The 20,622-nt window shown below is 38.6% G+C and overlaps 1 protein-coding gene across 3 annotated transcripts in view; it reads left to right on the forward strand.

The window, feature by feature from the left end:
* Positions 1–20,622, forward strand: part of Ston2 (stonin 2) — a 153,169-nt gene that overhangs the window by 55,082 nt on the left and 77,465 nt on the right. Inside the window, exon 6 of one of the 3 annotated variants that reach the window (XM_076849788.2) lies at positions 18,612–18,770. The exons of the other annotated variants lie outside the window; for them this stretch is intronic. Coding sequence (XP_076705903.2) covers positions 18,612–18,770 — 159 coding nt within the window. The remainder of the gene's footprint in view (positions 1–18,611; positions 18,771–20,622) is intronic. 3 annotated transcript variants of the gene reach the window in all.

Raw genomic sequence — 20,622 nt, forward strand, 5'->3', positions numbered from 1 at the left:
GAAGGAGGCTGTGGGACTTATTAGACTGACAAAGAGTCTGTGGCACAAAAATAGTTAAGAACTCCTGCTTTGATGACCCTCTGATACTCTCACAGTGAAGCACAGACTGTGATTTTACACTAATCGATTCACTCATGATACAGATGAGGATCTACTTGGACCAACCACTGGTCTAAGACTGTGTAATGATGAACAAGATAGACACGACACTGGCCTTCAAACATCTTGCAGTCTCATGGGGGCTCTGAATGTATCTGAGGGTAGGTAAAGACAACTGGAGAATACTGACAGGTTCTTTGATAGGACAAGTTGAGTGAGTTGTATGATGTGCAGTTGGAAGATCGCTGCTCTAGTTTGGATAACTCACACTCTCCCTCTTATATACATTATTTGACCACAGAGTAGCTACATTAGGGTGGAATGTAGCTTTGCAGTGCATCTGGAAATGCAGACAAGTGCTCTACGCAAGGTCAACAACATACTAGCCCTTCTTAGTGGCAGCATCAGAATTTTGGTTGTTTTCTATGAATTTGTTGTTTGACTTTTCCTTAGTCGTACTTGGAATGCTATGTGTAGTATTTTTCCATGACTGCCATAGCAAAGTACTACGGCTTGGTGGCTTAAACAACAGAAAGGCATCTTCTCACAATTCTGTGCCTGGAAATCCAAGATCAAAGTGTTGCAAAGTTTGGTTTCTTCCAAGGCCTGGCTTCTTGGCTTGCAGCTGGCCAGTCTTCCTGTGGTCTTCATCTGGTCTTCCCTGTGGGTCTGTGGCCTTATGTCCTCTCTGTAAAAAGGCAGTTATACTGAATTATGGGGGTACCATACTGACTTGATTTTAATACCTTTAAGTACTTTATCAACAGACATAGTCACATTTTGAAGTCTGTTTACTTGGAGGGGTTAGTTAGGTTTCAACAGATGAATTTGGGGGGATATAATTCAATCCATAACACGATGTAAACAAAACTTAGAAGTCTCCTTCCATCCCTGCCAAAGATGGCCAGATTGGCACTGTAAGCCCATTCTGTATAGTATTTCTGCAGCATCAGAAGCAATACCCCTTGCCATAGAAATGGAATTTTGGATCTGATGCTCCATTTGTAGCCACTTCCCACAAATGCAGTAAGGAGAAAGAGTTGTTGTTGACCAATGAATTCTTCAACCAGCCTTTTCACCCACTTATCTACGAAATGATTTGTTGTTTCACCAAGGAGCTAGTTTATCCTGCTGGACTCTTTGGCTTACATGCCAATTCAAAACTAAATATGTTAGTTCACAAAAGAAAAAATTCAGAGAAACCATATAAAATGATTAATCCCAATAATTAGGCAAGCAGATTAAACAGTAATGTCTATTGTCTTGGTAAAGTTGAATGATTGAAAATATTTAGAGTTGGTCCTGGAGAGATGTGAATTCACATGCAAGGATAATGGAAAAACATTTCTAGAGGGCATTCTAGAAATCTGTGTAAATTTAAATGTCATATTGTAACTATTAGTTTATCCCAAGGAAATAATTAGACATGTGCTTATGTGTACAGTGTAACACTGTTAATATTAACAAAAGCAAAGAAAGCCCAGCTGTCAAACCAAATAGCAAAAAAATTATAATGCATTCTTATCATGGAATGCTATGTAGTTATGAAAGATATCCCAATTATATTGTTCATTGACAAGGAAGATTGTTGAATAGAATGTGTAATCGTTTTGCTATATTGGCTTTTGTATAGTTTTGTTGTTTTAGCATGTGTACATGTGGGTGTCTCCAAAATATATAGAAAAAAGTTTGATAGGCTCAAAATTGCTAATAATGGTTATCTTGAGGATGTAATATAGAACTATTATTCCTTAGTGCATTTATTTCTATAGGATATGAATTATTTATAACCATAGATTAAAAATCAGAAAAATAATAATCAGAAATTATTTAGAAATGAAATTAAATATGTTACTGAAGGTTATTTTACAATATCTTTTGTGATAAATGTGTTGGTGTGTTTGGAGACTGATCTGTTTAATGGAAGGGTAGAGGCTGGCCTTTTTGCTCTTGGAATATTTCTCTTTTCTGTGTAAAAGAGCCATGTGCTTATGTTTAACTTTTCATTGGCACAATGCTAGTTCTTATTCTTTGTCAGAAGCTGATATAACATAATGTAAAGCCATCATTTTCACAGTTTGACAAACCAGGGTTTAAAACCAGTTCTAAGCTGGGCACAATGATGTATGCCTATAATTCTAGCAACTCTGGAGGCTGAGGTAGGAGGATCACAAGTTCATGGCCAGCCAAGGCAACTTGGCTCAGTAACTTAGCAAGACCCTGGTCTTAGAAGTGCTGAAAATGTGGCTCAGTAATAAAGCACCTCTGGCTTTTTCTACCTCTTGTACCAAGTCATTTAACTTCAGTGACCTTTAGTTTCCTCAACTGTAGAATGAAAATAATAATAATAATAATAATTATTATTATTATGTAGATGTTTTTTAAGAATTTAGTAAGATCAGACTCATGAAATTCCTGGAACATAACAAGTAGTAGCATTTATGAGGATAGCATTATAATGTGCTTTTCAGAATTTTTCATATTTTGAAGCCAGGACTTAGTGGAAAGAAATTTTTTGAAAGTTGCAGGAAAACAGCTAAATCTATTGAGAAAGTTTTCTTTTATGCCCTTGCCTAGTTTTTTTATAAACCATCTTTACCAAAGGGTGGTTTCTTTTATTCTTTCAGTTCTCATGACTCAGGGTGGTTTCACCCAACATGCTTTGTGAAATAGCTGGTATCTCTGGCATTTTGCAGCAGAACTGGATCCAGAAGCTTTTCTGAGAAGAGTTGGAAGGAAGGGGAGGGCAGAGGAAGGAGGGCTAGGTGGAGAAGGGAGCACCCTAGATCTGCTTGCTTGTGCAGTCTTTCCTCCCCTCCTCAGGACTGATTTGTTTGCACAAATTTGTTGCCTCCAGCAACATATCAGTTTGAGCTGGAATGATCCGTAGAGACTTACCGCCTTTTCTTTTGCCTCATTATTTTCCTCTTCCCACAGGATGTTGGAATTGAGGAGCATTTTCCACCTTGGAGAATTCATTCCAGTTCCCTCACCTTTCATTGAGTGTTTGCCATGTGCAAGGCACTATGGCATTTCAATGCATTTCTAAAGCAATCAATTGCAATTTTTATTTTCAGCTCTTGGACTCTGTCCTTCTTAAAACCTCAGTCCTGGTTATTAAGCAATGAAGTTTATATACTGGTAAAAATATTCTCAATCCTTTCCTGTGACATAGACCCCCCCTCTTAAAATAGAATGATATTCTTGCTCCGTTGACATCAGGCTTTGCCATGTGACTTGCTTTGTAGTCACTGAAATGAAAGTGGAAGTGTCCCTCCCAGCACAAATATCCATGTGCTCCCTCTTCTATGTCAGAGCCATCCATTACTGCCCCACATATCTGCCACCCTCAGACCCCGGCTGGGACTCTTCTCTGGTGTCTTTCTGTTTTCACATGTCCTCATGCCCAATTTCTAGCACCCAGACCAGGAACCACTTCTCCTTGCACTGTGATGTTTCTGGGTGAACTCCAAGGATTCTAAAGAATTCAGAATTCTATTCAGCCTCTGGGTTGTCAAGAACACATGTAGATCAAAGAGGATAGGACATTCTTCATTTAACAGTTTTTAGCTTAGTGTATAGCTTTACATGCTTACACACATGTTCTGTGAACCTGCATCTGGACTCTTTTCAAAAGCTTCCTCAATTTGAGTGGTGGGTAGGAAGCATGAATGCAGAAGTCAGGGCCTGACCATTCCTTATTGCCAGAAAGACTGGAAAATGTGGTATAGCTCTGTACCCTGAAAGAAAATGCAAATATTCATGAGAAATCTGTGTTACAGAAGTTATTCAAACTTGTAGTGCTTAATTCCCTGATTAGAGTCTTTTATTTAAGATCTATAGAAGTACTGTGTTTTTACACAGGTTTGAAACAATTTGATGAGTTTTGACACATGAGTTCATCTTTATATTCAAGATAATGAGCATAGACACACACACACACACACACACACACACACACACACACTCTCACACGAGTTGCTTTGTCTATTTGTGATCCTTTCCTCTTGTCGGTAATCCCTCCCCAAGTACCTACTATCTGCTTTCTGTCACTACAAATTAGTTTACATTTTCAAGAATTTTATATAAATGGAATCATAAAGTAGGTTCTCTAATTTATCTGACTTTTTTTTTTACTGAACACAATTATTGAGCATCTCATTGATGTTATTTTATCAATAATCCATTCCTTTCTATTGATGAGTAGAATTCCATCATATTGTTATGGCACAGTGTTTTATCTTATTTAAAGACAAAAACAAAAATGAAAGTAACTTTTCAATGTTTAAGTAATAGGTAAATCATTTCTTCTTGATACTTTGCTGTATAATCTGAAAAAGCTAAAAATAAAAATGATCAAACTGTATTGGACAGGCCAGAAAGAACAGCCTAGAATATCTCCTACTTAACCCTATCACAAAAAAAAAAAAAAAAAAAAAAGGGACTAGACTGAGCAGGAGCTGTGCTTTTCTTGGCTTTGAACTTTAAATTGGATAGACTATTAATCAAGTACTGGCCACTTAATATAGACCAAGCATTCTGTCCTGGGGGCTTGAGAATACAGGACAAACAAGGTGGTTCATTTGTGGTTGAGAGGTCTTCATTGCCTTTTGCTGGTCCCTGGCCCCTGAAACTGCAATTTTCACTGTATGGCAGGCTAATCCCAGCACAGCACATCTCTGGCCATATCCCTGCTATGTTGGTAAGCCTACAATGACTTCCTCTGCCTAAACTCTGATCTTCTTACTCTGACATTCATGTCTCACTCTGAGGTTTAACTTTTCCTAGTCTCAATTTCTCACCTGTAAAATGGAGTATTTGGGGATGACTATTTCTTAAGTGAGATAATATAAAGTACCTAGTATATATGCCTGGTAGATATTCAGAAATTAGGTTTTCTTTCCTTCTGCCCTTTTTCAACCACTTCCCACTGTCAAATGTGTTCTCCATTCAAACCAAACTCTTTTGTTTCCCATGCCCACATCCTCCCTTTGGACTTTGGTGTACAGTATTCCTTGCTGTGGCTCCAAATGCTATCCCTCAGTCAGGGTTCAGCTCAAAAACTATCACTCCAGGGAGCTGGCCTTGATTTCTTATCATAGCCCCATAAAGAATAGGAAAAGACCAAGCAGCTTCTTATATTCTTGTTCTCAGTACATAATGCTTCACCTCTGTCCATCAGAATGTGTGGCTATTTATTCTCTACTTCTTTACTCTCCTTTGTTTTTTCTCCATTGCATTTAACCTCCTTGACATTGTTTGTTTCTGATTGTCTGTCTTGCCCTTGTGAACTCAATGTGTACGGAGACTTTCTGCTTCCATTGGCCTATCTCTAGTGCCTGACACATATGAGATGCTCAGTAATCATTTGGAAAATTAGTGAATATTCACTATCACATCATACTGTAATCTATGAGATATTCCTAGAGGAGAAAAACAGTATCAGTGTCTGATTTATTGTTCAATTGCCTCAAACACATTGTTCATAATAGTATACAGAAAATACTTGACTGGAAGACAGGTCAACTGTGAAGAACAAATTTCCCATGGTTTATATAACTCAACTTTAGTTCCTAATCACTTTAGATACTTTTGCAAACATTGTCTCTTCACAATTTAATATTCCAGTTAGAACCTTGCAACTAGGACAAGGAACTTTGGAAGGTTTTTACTATTTCTCCCACAGCCACCTTCTTTCCTGCCCTGCTATAGTCCCTACCCTTTTCTCAACCCATCTTCTCCCTCATTTTGTTGCTGGTCACTCATTTGCAGTAAAACCCCTTTGCTTTGGCTTGCATTCATTCACTCACTCCAGTCTGAACCACCTTGTATCTTTTAAACCCTGTTGACAATAGGCTTCACTCTCCCACTCAACAGCAGTCTGCCCTTGGGAAGTTACGCATCCCCTCCAAGCCTGTTTCTTCATCTGGAATGTGATGGTCAGTGATTCCACTCTGCCTAACTACATCACAGGTTTTATTGAGAAATTAAATGAGGTATGAAATGTCAAGGAAACTTATCAACCACAACCATTAACAGTTGCAGGTATTACTTGAAATTACCCTTTCTCTACTATTCTATAGTATGCCAAGCTTTGAGTCTCATTTTCACCTAGAATGTCTTTCTTAGTAATCTGGCTTTTTGGCGTCTGACTCAGCCTAGACCTGAAGGGCTTTTTCTCTTTCAGCATTTGTACCAATGGCCTTAGAATTTGATTCCTTGACCTATTGCCATACTCCTTTGTTCAGTTTTTAATCCTAACTACCAGACACTCATAACCTCTGGGCTGCTGGGCTCTACTCAAAAAACAAAAGATCTTAAATTAGTCCTATTGCCTGTTCAAGAACTTTGCTCCTTTCTTGAGAAGTTCTTAATTAAAGCTTATACTAAGACTTCTTCCCCTAACTTTTCTTTCTCCACTCCTCCACCTCCCCCCACCCACTTCTTCCTTTTTTTCTCCCAAAGGCTTAGGCAGAGGGGTATTATTTAGGGAGAATGTAGGCAATCTCAAGAGTGAGAAGCAGTCCTGTCTTGGGCTGGGGAGTCCAATATTTAAAGAAAGGCTGCATCAGGGGCAGGACTGGAGCTAGAGTAGAACTGCATAATTCTGTGCCAGTTTTAGTTTTCCCTGTGCTTGTGTATTTCCCTCATTTTTCAAGGGCATGGGCCAAGGACATGTTGCTCAAGATTTACAACTGTGCTTTCTTCCATCTTAATGGCTTGTGGGCATTTCCTTTAAGATTCAGTATTTCTCGCTCTTTATTCTAAATCCCATTTTATTCTCCGCCCCCCCACCTGAGACTTTGATCCCTTAATCTTAAGGGTTGGTGAGGGGTGAAGATCCATCTTCTATGGCTGCTTCAGACTGGCAAGAGGCCATGATTTTGCCTAGTTAAGAATCAAAAGTCTCGTCCTTCTTTAAAAAGACACTGGTCTCAGTTGCAGGGATGGGTTGAAATGCTTATGTTGCTATCCTCTTAGCATGTAATTGTTTTAAACAAAGTTGATGCCTCTGATGTACCATGGTGGGCTCCAAGAGATATCACATGAGAAGAGATGTCTCCTGAGACGTTCCAAGAGTTCCCAGAGGAGAGCGGGGGCTCAGCTCTGAACCAGTGGAGTTCTTAGCATATGTGCTGAAAGAGAATTTCAGCACAAGCTGACAAAGGCATAGACAGGTTTATTTAGGAAGGTAGGTATACATTCAATGGAGAATGCAGGCTGTCTCTAGAGTGAGAAGCCCCCTACCTTTTCTTCTTTCTTGTTCTTTCTCTCTTCTTTTTCCTCTTCCCATGACTACACAGAGTGTCTTGAAGAATTTCTTGGTCAGTGTGATGGATGCCTGGCTACTGTAGAACATTTCTTGCCCACCCACCTTGCCATCTCCCAGGCTTCCTTCTGCCTTGTTTTTGCCTTAAGGCTGTCAGGGGTTCTTTGTTCATCTTAATTGTAGAGGTAACTACAAGCAAAGTATTCAAGCCCCTATAAAAGGACACATTCCTTTTTTTTCCCCAGGTGCCCAGAATGGATGTTTTTGAGACAATTGGCTAAGAACTGGAAATAGAGAAAGAGGACAATGTGAAGTGCTTGCTTGGCCTCCAGAATATTGGGAGGAGGCTGTTGTCACTGTTTTAGAGATTTTAGAAGCTTAGCTAAGATATATTCTCTCTGTCTTTGTCTCTCTCTCTCTCTCTCTCTCCCTCTCTCTCTCTCTCTCTCTGTCTCTCTGTGTCTCTCTTACAAACTGGGGATTGAACCTAGAGATACTTTAGCACTGAGCTACATTCCCATCCCTTTTTTATTTTAAGACAATGTCTTGCTCAATTGCTGAGGCTAGTCTCCAACTTGTTATCCTCCTACCTCAGCCTCCTGAGTTGCTGGGATAACAGGTATGCACCATCACATCTGGAAGGATTATCATCTCTTAATGATTCAAGACTGGATGGCAAACTTTTAGTACATTATCTACTTCCTCTGTTTCGAAAACTTCAAAGTGTATGGTGGGACTTAAATTGTGTCCTAATATTAAGTAAAGAACAGGAAAAATCAGTTAAGATAGACAAAATGAACAGTCTTTCAATCAGTCTTAATATTTTACTTCTCCTTTATGGAGGTTCTTAGACTCAGTACTTCAAGCAGAGAGGAAGAGGGTATTGGATTTGGCCAATTAATAAGGCCCTGCTAGTGACACAGGGACCTAGAAAAGGCTGGTTGGAATCCCACTTGGCTTTTTAGTATGACAGTCACATCTGGCCTCATTGCAATGCTAAACCTTGACACCCATTTGGATTGGGGTTTGCTTAAGAATCATGTGAGCTGTGTGGTAATCATATGTCGTATCTCTCTCACTCATGCGCTTCTTGGTTTTAGAGGAAAAACTTTGTAAAGACATTTATATCCCTCTGCTTCCAAGAAAGAAAGGGAAGCAGTTTTAAAACAGGTGTACAAACCTAAATCTTTACACAGAGATCTGAATATCACCTGTCATGACAGGTGATCCCTCCTCTGATTTTTGAATGGCTAAGGTGAAAAAATGTAACTATAGAATGTGTTTAAAGCCAGAAAACCATGTTGATGCCAACCAAGTAGCTCATTACAATAGGCAAGGAACTCAGCATCATCAGGGCTATGATAGGTTTATGTCCCAGGTGAAGCTTGATGTTACTTGATGTTACCATTCTCATCTCCTAACTTGACCACTACCTGCTTGAGTTGAACACTGGTTTCCCTCCCTACTAGATATCTGACACTTAGCATAAAACTCTTAACTATTTTGAGCTTTAGTTTCTTCATGTACAAAATCATAACAGAAGGAGTAATGATTTCTTGGGATCGTTGTAAAGATATAATAAAAATGTATTTAGAGCTTTTAGAATAATTATTGATATAATAAATGTATTTAATGGATATCAGTTCTTCCAATGAAATAACAATTATTGTAGTTATTATTATCATCATTTTCTTGGATTCATAAAAAACAAATTCAGTCTTTTTTCCATATGATAATTATGTCTTCCCTCTTAGAAAACAGCTAAACATCCTCAGTCCCACAGTCTATTTATGAACTTCATTTTATAAAGAAAACAGGTTGTAGAAGATGATGAAATGTTCAAGAAACTTAGGGAGGTTTAATATAATCCAGGTGATTTAGACAGTAAAATATTTTTAATGTTGAAGTAATGATGAATACTCCCCAGAATCCCAATCTCCCAAAGAGAGTTTTTTAAGAGTATTAGTCTAACAAGAAAATGGTTAGTTTTTCTTTGCTGTATTCAAAAATATTACTTGTTTATGACTTACATGAGGTAATTATATCTTTTAATGTCATTTGTATGCTAGAATCTTGGACATTTTAGAGTATGAATGTGACTTTTTTTTCAGAATTCTTCCAAACCTGCAAAGCATGCTGGATACACTCATCATTATTAGGTGAATATGCCAGGCCAGGGAGAAGGACCTGACCTGATCAGGGAGCCGTGACTTCCACAGACATTTCCATCCCTCCTCAGCGATGACATTGAGGACTTCCCTGAGCCTGGGAAAAACCCGATTGTCTACTCTAGAGGGTTATAACCCAGTAAATATGTTTATGACCCATTTTATTGCCGTCTTCTGGCATTAAAGGAGGATCCACTCTCTTTAGAAATCAGTCCCTCTCAGTCAGCTGTGGAATTTGTTTCCTGGGAAGATGACAGGCCAGATCTTCATTAAACTGTAAAGAAAGGGGGAGGGGTGCACGTGCCCTTCCCACAGTGGCTGGCAGCAGTTAGGCCAGGATGTGTAGGCTCCTTGGAGCCTTTTGTTTGGTTTCTATGGCTCTAACCTCAATTAGCTGCTTTGCTTGGAGAGAAGAAAAAATGAAGCTTTTAACCACAGTTCAGCAGTTTCAGTGTAGTTCTCTCCCCCCCCACCTCCCCCGTCCTTGACTGGATTTAAACATAGAAATCATCTTTGTGGAGTGATTTGAAGGTCTCTGGTTGAATTTCTTTGTTTATATTGGTGGGCAGTAAATTAACAATTTTGCTTGATGCTTTCTGTGGCTTTCTCCTCTCCCTCTCAATAGTGTCAGGCTATGGTAATACAGAGAGGCCATGCTGGAGTCACCTGGACACGGGACCCAGTCTTGGTTACGTCTTTTCTAGGCAGTCTGCCAGCCAGTCAAGTACTATCTTGTAGGGCCCGAATGGAATAAATGAAAGAGCAAAGTCAAAGAACTTAGCACATAATACTCGCATCCACATTTCCAAAGACTGATGGGACTGAAATCTCCTTGGTACTTGCTACCAGCAAGTACCCAAAACATCTGTGGCAGTCATGAAGCAAGTAGAATAAATTCTAGAAGCCACTGAGAAAGGCTGATTTTTAATCTCTGTGTATGAAAAGATTTAGTTGCTTTAGCCATGAGGTGTTGTCACACGCCAGTACACACACACACACACACACACACACACACACACACACACACCTATGTTCCAGGTGCTTTTGACTCACAGCTGGATTTCTTAGATCTGCCTGCATGCTTTGCCCTGTCTTGATAGCACCCTTGGAGAGGAACCAATAGGAAACGACTAAGCAGATCGCAAATGTTAAGAAGTCTTACCAGCCTCTTCCAGTTCCTTCCTTGCCCTAACATAATCATTAGGCTGCTTGTTATGTCTAGTTTTCCAGAAAGGTGGAAAGAATTCTATTGCACAGTCCTATATGTAGAGCCAGCTAATCCTGGAGCATTGGTGGACTTTGGAGTAGGCATTAACAGATGGTAAAAGGAGGCAATTCCTGTTCTGGGGGAGCTAAGCTGGGAAAATAAAACTAGCCATAGTTTTAGCCACTAATTAAGTACTGACTAAATCATGTGCTACTGACCTAGTGTTAGAGTTCCTTGTTGGTGAGAGTAAATTTGAATGTGGACTCTGACCCCCTCAGTACCCAATGCTCTGTCTCACTGAATGATTGAGCAATGTTATAAAAAATATGTATTTTTAATGAATACATGGACAGCTTTTCACACTTAAAAAATTATGTTTTAATTTTAAAACATTTCATTATAATTATAAAACCTTATTATAGCATTCAAAGACACTTTAAGAGGAAAAAGAGTGAGAGAAACCCAGTATCTCTAATCCCACAGTCCTAATATACATCATTTGTTAAAGACTGAAGCTCATTCCTAGTCTCTTCAGTGTTCAGCTCAGTGCCTGGCACACAAAAGGTATTCAGTGAATGTGAATGTCCACCACTACTACTTACTCTTGCACATATCCAGACAGTGGCTTTGTCAAAGGCGCCAATCCAGCACCACTCACATGCTAAATTCTTGACTGCATTATTGTGTTGAATGCTTCTCACAGTGCTGGGGGGGTGGTGATGTGCTGAAGCTCAGTGTAGTCAGTAAGTAACCAGGGGAGCACTTAGGAGCATCTTGCTTCACAGTCTGTAGATGTTTCCATTAGACCACAGAACCTTTCTGAGATACAATGAGGGCAGAGCAGAAGATGCCTAGGATAGAATGCTCCCCCTGCCAGGCCTGACATGTTAATGCTCCCCTTTTCTCACTTGAAAGAAGATGAAAGCTGCTTAACTCCACAGAAAGCCTTCTCATCCGCAAGGTGTCAGTGCCAACAAGTTCTGAGGCTTTTGCCCACCTGCTTTTCAGGTAGAACAGGCTTTCCTGTTGGTACTTGTACAGCTTTGAAGTTGATCGTGGGCCCAGGTGAGTAAGACAGATTAAAGCTGATTCAGGTTTCCCTGTCTAGGATTTCCCCCACCCCTTCTCCCTTTCCCACTAAACAGTTCAATCCACAGGTAGACTGATTGAGCCATACTTTTGGTCTAAGTTCACTGGATGTTTTCATTTCCTAGAGCTTTTTTAACAACGTACCACAAACTGCGTGACTTGAAGCAACAGAAATTTATTCTCTTAGTCCTAAAGACTCAATATCCAAAATCAACATTCAGTAAGATATCAGGTGGTTGTTGGCAATCCTTGGCACTCCTTGACTTTTGGTGACATAACTCCATTCTCTGCTCCATCTTCACATGACCATCTTTCCTATATGTCTTTATGTCTCTTATTGTAAAGGAAACCAGTGATTAGACTTAGGGCCCGCTCTAATCCTGTATGACCTTAACTTGATTATATCAGTAAAGACCCTGTTTCCAAATAAGGTCACATTAATAGGTTCTGGGAGTTAGGACTTCAACCTGTCTTTTGGGGGACTCATTTCAAGCTACTATACTAGGTGTGCTAGTTAGCTTTCAGTCACTATCATGAAATTTCTGAGATAGTCAACTTATAAAGAGAAAAGGTTTATTTTGGCTCAGTTTTAGAATTTCCACTTCATGATAGTTGACCCTGTTGCTTTGAGCCTGTATAAGGTAGTACATGATGGTGGGAATATGTGTCAGTGCAGAACAATTTTTCTCAGGGCCAGGAAGCAAAAAAGAAAAAAGAAGTGGGGCCCAGGGTCCCAAGATCCCCTTCAAGGGCATGCCTCAATGATTTAAAGGCCTCCTACTAGATCCTACCACTGTACTACCTCCCAGTGGTGCCATTCTGGAGACCAAGCCTTCAACACATGAACTTTTAGGTGTCATCTATCTAAGCAATGGCACACTAGGTGATTCCTTTATGCAACTCAGGCTAAGTCAGAGGTCATAGCAAATACTAATTCATTTTTCTTTTAGAGAACATTGATGTCCTCTCAATATCTAATGATACAGTTGAGTTGATCTTGCTCCACCCTCTTGCCCTGATCCCATGGGTTACCAACACTACGTATTTGCAAATTAGCCAGCTGCAGTAATTGAACCTGGGAGCAGATAATGTGCTTTTCTCTCTCTACATCCAATTAAATATAAATTCATTAATAGTGATGATGTTCACTTTTATATGCCCAGCATTTTGAAATATTAAAACCATCAATAGACCAGGCATGATGGCACATGCCTGTAATCTCAGTGGGAGGGGAGGCTGAGGCAGGAGGATCACAAGTTCAAAGCCAGCCTCAGCAACAGCAAGGTGCTAAGCAACTCAGTGAGACCCTGTCTCTAAATAAAATACAAAATAGGGCTGGGGATGTGGCTCAGAGGTTGAGTATCCCTGAATTCAATCCCTAGTACCAAAACAAAACAAAAGAACCAAAAAACCATCATTGGCTTGAAACAAGGTAAAACCAATGATCCCCCTTTACTTATTTGATAACATTTATTGAGCAACTAGTCCGACTAGTAACTTTAGTTTATTGAGCATCTATTTTTTTGAGCCTGAAACATGCTCTTTACATATTTTTTCTTGAATTTTCACAAAAGTTAAAAGGTAGGCATTATTACCCCCATTTTATGGATAAGAAAACTGAGAGTAAGATTAAAAGCCTTGACCAAAGTCATAGAGCTCACAAGTAGTAAAATCAGTGAACTTGAATGATGTGGCATGGACTAGTCCTTCTCCACCATTTGAAGGTTTCTATTATCTAATATCCATGTAAATTATATTATTATACCAAAATGATGTATACATACATCATTAATATCTTTATACCAAAAGATATGATATTAAGGATGTATGTAGATAGAGCAAACAGTATAATAGATATTAATGATGTATGTAGATAGAGGGAACAACTTGTCATAGCTAAAATCAGAATTGGAAAATATCTTTCATTTTTAAATAGTAATAGTATCCCAGTTTACAAATGAGGAAGTAATGGAAGAAAATCACTGTTTTCCAACTCCTGTGAAGCACCACTGAACACTGATTCTCAGTGGTTGTAGAGCACACAAAACCCAGAGCTAATTAAGTATCGCTTGCTCCTGATGGCAGTATACAAGACTATCAACTAACTAGGCAATCCAAAAGTCAAATCTGAATTTGATAAAAGTCTCTAGAACTAATTATGAAGTGACAGGAAATATAGGGAACAAAGGAACATGTTAATCATGCATCAGCAAAATGTGGATTTAGGGATAATCTATATGGCAAAGCAGCAGGTTCCTTAGCAAATAAATTGCAAGGGAAAAATAAAGATGGAAGAAGAAATTTCAGATTTAAAAAGACAATACCTGTCAACTAATTGCAGAATCTACTTGAAGTGCAAATAAATCTTGGAGACATTTAGAGGAATTTAATGCTCATGGATATTTGATAATATGAAGTAGTTATAGTTCATTTTTAGATGTAATAATATTTTGATTCTGTTTAAAATTAGGATACATGTCTTTTAGAGAAACATGCAGAAATATTTGTGGATGAAATAAGAATAATACTGAGAAGTTGCTTCAAAATAATCCAAAATGAGTATGGATACAAGTAAAGCAAGCTTTGAATAAATTAATAATCATTGATACTGGTGATATGTGAGGGTTTGCTGCACATTTTTCTCGACTTTTATGTACATTTGAAATTTTCCGTAGCCAAAAGTTAAAAAAAAAAAGTTTTGTATGTATTCTAAAAGGAAGTAGTTCAGAAGTTCTGATAATACGAGAGGAATGGAGGAAAAGGTCAGTGTTCACAGGAAAACACACTGGTCCCATTTCCCAGTTGAATTGTGCTCACTAGCTAGTTAGTGTTCTGATGGACCTACTCTGAAAACATCAGCCAAGTAGAACATGTGCTGTGGAGTCAAGAACAACAGAAGCAACTCGGTTCCTCTCTGGAAGCAACTATCATCTCCACTGTCACCATCGGAGCACCAGAAACAGTGATGGTTAGGACCCAACACTTGAGCAGTATTCTGCAGTGTGCAAGATGTCTTACGTGTCTTTCAGCTCACCTTCAATCAGAGCCTTATGAGTCAGTAATATTTTGCTCACCTGAGACCAGGAATCTGGAACTCCTCCATGTAACTTGACCAGAGCATAGGTAGCAGAACTGGAGTTCCAATGTTATCTTCATCTTCATTATATGTTTGCTGTTTTTTCCTCACTAGTGACTATAGAGCAGCCAAAACAAGCATTTATGTCTTTTAAATGTTGCCTATTTTAGCACAGGCTATACTATTTATTCCACATGTAGATTTCTTTCAGGATAGACATTTAACCATCACATGTAATTGATAAGAAACAACTCATAGCTTGTTAGTGGTGATCCCATTGAACATGAAGATTATTCAGATTTAGAGGAACAAATACCTAACTAGTCAACAAGTTTCTACACATTATTCTAGGCACTGTGCTGAAAGTATAATCTAATATTGTGTTGGGAGTCAAAGTGGGAGAAGAGAAGATATTAGTTTCTCTCTCTCTTTTTTTCAACTCTTAGAGCAAAATACATGGTGTCTTCTCACTTGTAATCATCTTAACCCATTTAGTCCCAAGATTTCAATTCTGAGAATATTTTAATAAAATTGACAGTGGGTAGAAATCATAGTCTAGAACTTATAGATATTATGTTAATATTATACTATACTATAGTTACATTCTTATATGTGTGTATACATATATATGGCATACTAAATATATATATATATATATATATATATATATATATATATATATAAAATATACTAAAGTTTTATAGGTGTTCCATATCTGAGATTATAGGACAAAATGGGTTAAAGCAGTATAAGTTACCCTTCTTTCCTCTGTGCTCTATGTTTGCCCCTCTGTAATTTACTACACTTGCAAGACTTTCTTTACTTAGGAAGGTAGGTAGGGAGGAAAAAAAAGAGAGAGAGAAAGAGGGAGAAATAGAATCCAGCAGAGGATCAGGTCAATGCAATGTGCTGCAAAGCAAACTGAGGTCCTGAGTGCTTTCCCAAACCACTGGAGATGCTTACCTATCTATATTAGGGGATGAAGTCTGGTAGGCTTATTTTGAAGTCCTCTGGTTTTCATAGGAAAATTCATTGAAAAAATAAGAAGGTATTGATTCATGTTATTCATGGACAGTTTTTCTGAGAAATGAATCAGTCAAATCATTTCTTTTAATGACCTTTTAAAATTCTGTGGAGACAGGCAGGAAAGCTATATCTAGTTGAATATGTATTTCTTGTTCTAATTTGTACATTAAAAATACTTCAAATTTGTGATATAATATGTTCTATGTATATGATAGGATGTGTGTTAGAGTCCCTTATGTAATAAGGTGTCAAATGTATGCACATTTTAGAATTATTTCATTACTGACTTAGAGAAGACCCACATAATCTTAGATATTGTAATCTTGGATATTATTTCTTTCATCAGTAAAAAGGAAGGGTTGTACAAGCTTCTCCAAATCTCTGTTGTGAAATATCATTTTACTATTTCATATGATTATGAGAATAATTGTATCTGTTTTTAAAAGATTTTATTGATCCTGGCTAGAATTTATAGGAATCCAAAGTGAGGTCTTAGAACAGAACCCCAATTACAACATTGTTTCTCAGGGAAAATGGGATCCACTTTATAGTGCTGCTTGGAGGACCACACTGTGGCAAAGATCAGGGTTGCTAGTGCTATGCTTACTTCATAAAAACAGCAACCTTTGGTGTGTACTGGATACATGCTTTTAAAAAGTTCCCTCACTCTGTAAAATGGGGAAAAACAGCACCAGCTTCATTGAATTGTTGAGGATAAGTAAGGTGTAATAGGTCAATACATAGAAAACATTACAAAAAGTGCCTGGCACAGAGTGCTCAGTAAGTGTTGGCTGAGATTGTGGCATTATTAACACCATTGCTACAGAGCTTCCCGATGACCCGTGAGGAGGCCATAGTGTCCTCTGCCTTCTGTATGTGAGCATTAAGTGCAGACATTCCACAACTAGAGCTGGAATGAGAGCCATGCATTTCCACCCTGAGTCATGAAACTTACAATGACCCAAGTAGGGGAACCTTTTATAAAGCAGTAACTCCATTATTTTAGGACTACCTTTAATTTTCTTGGCTCTAACTTGCCAAAAGCAATTCTATATGCTTATATGGAAAATCTCAAATATGTCATTAAGTTTTCAAAAGTGCCAAATAGCATATCATGGGTATACTTTAATCCTGGGTATGTTATTTTAAAAAGGGTAATCACATATGCTTTATATGCATAAAAATGTCTGAACCAGATACAGAAGAAATCACTAACAGTGGGTTCCTCTGGGGAATGGGGACTGGTTGTTAGGAAAAATGGAGAGATTTTTACTTTTTATTTTATGCTCTTATATACTATTTGAATTTTTTATAAATAATTTTTATAAATTTAACTTTTTTTTTTAAAGGGGAAGAAAAGTTTAATAACCCATCTCTATAATTCTGTAATATGCTATTTTCCAAACTCTCAAAAGATGCCTTCCTGTCAAACAAAAAAAAAAAGAAGAAGAAGAAGAAAATAAACTTTGGAAAAAGATACATAGCATACTAAGTCCCCAAGATTGGAAGATCAAAATATATTTTAGTTCATTAAAGGTTATGAATGGCTACAGAAGAGAATCTAGGCTTGTTTTTTTTTGTTTTTGTTTTTTTTTTTTTTTACTTTTATTACACTTACTACTATCCCATGAAATTCTGTCATATGGCATTAACAGTTTTGGAAAAGCTATAGAAATTTTAGGAAAGGTGACCAGGCCTTAGGTCAACTGCAAGTGGAGGAAAGGTGTTGGTTTGTTTAGAAATGGTGGGAAATATTCCTGGTTCTTGAATTCAGGCAAACCTGGGTCCAAATCCCAGGTCTTCTATTCCCTGGGTCTCATAAGCCCAGTTGCCCGACTTCTGGGTGTCAGTGTCCTCACAGGTGAAGAATAATACCTCCCTCATAAAGGCATTTTAGGATTAAATGAGGTAAGTGTCTGGTCTATACAGGGCACTAGTATTTGCTGCCTGCTCTTCATCCTCAGCTTCATCTACCTCATGTTACTGCTGCTGCCTGTGTTCATGAATACACATGCTTACCCAAGCAGGAAAATTACTAAAGCACCCCTTCATTTATGGAAGCCTTCATTTCAGGTTTTATCTATGGCCAGACTGTCAGGTAGCAAATTCTAGCTTTTCCCATGTCCATTTCTGACATCTCCATTTACAGATTCCTTTTTCAAGAATGTGTCTTTGGTCCAAGGCAAAGTTCACAGACTCTGGGAGATTATTGAGAATCCTGTTTCTCTAAAGTTGAGTCTAAAAAAGTTAGACTCTAGAAAAGCTTTCTGAAATGTCATCCAGGTTTGCTCCCTCCAGGCTCTTCCAGGCCTCCACCCCAGGGTAACCAATCACTCTCCTGTGAATGTCAGTGTTAATTCTCTAACACAACAAAAGCAGTTTTCAGGTTTAAATTTAAAGATGTGTGTGATAAAACATTACCTTTTCAAAGTAACTTTTGCATTTTACAGTTGAAAATAATCACCCAAGTGTTACCTGCTTCCCTTCAGTGCCTGGGCAGAGAGAGCTTAAAGTTCAGGAAGTAATAACAAAAGGAATCAGAAGCAGATCTCAGGCACAGCCTCTGAAGACTCTCCCTGTCTGCGCCTGGCCTCTCCCTCCTCCTGGGTGTGTCTGCCCGGGAAGGCCAGTGAGTAACCTGCACATTTTTTTTTCATCTTGGCCCTTCCCACCCAGACAACACTGAGTGGCAGCCAGGCAGGCAGACGGCGGGGAGCCCTGTTCAAGCATGCAAGGAGCACACCTCCACCCGTACCCACATCTTGGACCCCTGGCCACCACCCCACGCCAGGAGGAGCCCCAGAGAGGAATCTCCAGGGTCCTGTGCTCCCAATGGTAAGGGCTTCCAGCTGCAGGACTGCTTCATTCACTTTATTTGCTTTATTGTTGGCTTTTCTTTTTTATCGTGTTTGGACAGGAGAGTTTCTGCAAGGTTTGAAGGTGTTTGATTTGCTTGGTTAGTTCTTGGTGGTCCCAAAACAAAGAAATGTCTTTTTCCAGTGAGGTTATTAGAACTTGTAACCTGATAGCCTGCCTTGGAACAAAACTTAACAGATAATTACCTTTGATTGGTATAACTTACCCTTTTGGTCCTACAGGGGGAAAAAGCTACTTCGCTTACCAATTAGGTTTTGAGGAAGAAAAAGTGTTAAGGATTGTGGGCATTTTAATACATGGGCAACTCTAATTGAAATGTAGCTTAATTCTTACCAGAGCTTTAAAATAAACCAAAATGACATTTTGTTCAAAACAAAACAAGCTAACAAAACCTGTTCAAAGATTTCAATGTAGAATAAGAGATGTCAGAGCTGGAGTTTGAAAAGTGTTAAAAGATTAGTTGTTCTAATGAAATGCAAGTGAACTTGGAAGTATTGATTAAGATACCACAGGCGGAGGCCTGTGGTGCTCAGGGGAGAGAAATGTCTGATATTCAATGTGGGATCATGTGGTATTTGAGAGAGAAAACAGATATCTTTGTGTAGTGTGTTGAGAATTCCTTGAAGGGAAGGCAAATGGAGGAGGTTTTCTGTGCAGGGCTGATGCCAAGATCTTGTACCCGATTGCTGTGGATGAGAGGGTAACTCAGAGTAATCAAATGCCGCATTGTTAACAGACCCCTGTGTTTTTAGTGTTTATTCTAAAGACAAGCCACAGATTGCAACTGGCATGTGAAGGAATAAACTGCTGCCTCTGGTTCCTGACCTAGTCAAAAAATTAATACCTGGGAAGAACTCAAGAAAAATGTTGTAGGCAAGATAAGGTTATGTGTAAAGTTAATTTCATTCAAATATTGTAGATATTTGAGACAGCCCTCTTTATAGCCATGAAGAATTACCTCCCAATTATGAATGTAAAGATACTGCATTAAGAGGGTTTATAGTATAAGAGAGTGAAATAGGAAACTGCAGTAGGAATTTCCCAAACCAGAAATTGTGACACATGTGGATGTTTGGCCTGTGCCCAGGTGTCTCTGCAAATGACACATGTGGATGTTTGGCCTGTGCCCAGGTGTCTCTGCAAATGCAGTGCAGGTTCATTCTTGGCACCTCCGGGCAAGCAACTTAGGTATTCTCTTTAAAGAGTAACCTGTACCTAACATATCTAGGTTTTTGGAGCAGCAGTGAACAACAGCTAAAAAATAATGTTTAAAGAGTAACCTGTACCTAACATATCTAGGTTTTTGGAGCAGCAGTGAACAACAGCTAAAAAATAATGTTCTAAGAAGGCATACCTGAACTTTATGACATGTAAGAAGAGCCCAGAGTTATCTGTTTGTGAATGTTGGAGGGCATAGAGGCCCAGACAGGGTGAAAAATCTCTCTTCTAAGTTTATGAAGACCACAGTATGTGTTTTGCTGTGAGAATCACTGTGATTATCACTGCTCCTGTGGTACTAACACCAAGTTTTCTTCCTTATTGCTTTCGATTCCCCTTGCCTAATTAAAAGCAGAGATTTATTAGCAACCAGTTGGCTAGTGTGTTAGAAGATGATCCGAGTATGCCACTCATTTTGAGACCAAGTAAGTAAGAAGTGAAGGTAGGAACCATTAAGATGATTTTTCTGTAGAGTCATGTTTTAAAGTTGTGACTTTCCAGTTATAATTGAAAAGCAAATATACACACTACTAAACCTCCCATAGAGTTAACAGCACTGATAGCTATTCTGGTTCTCAGGTATTTGCATATT

Source organism: Callospermophilus lateralis, chromosome 3 (assembly GCF_048772815.1).
Source record: "Callospermophilus lateralis isolate mCalLat2 chromosome 3, mCalLat2.hap1, whole genome shotgun sequence".
NCBI classification, from domain to species: Eukaryota; Metazoa; Chordata; class Mammalia; order Rodentia; family Sciuridae; genus Callospermophilus; species Callospermophilus lateralis.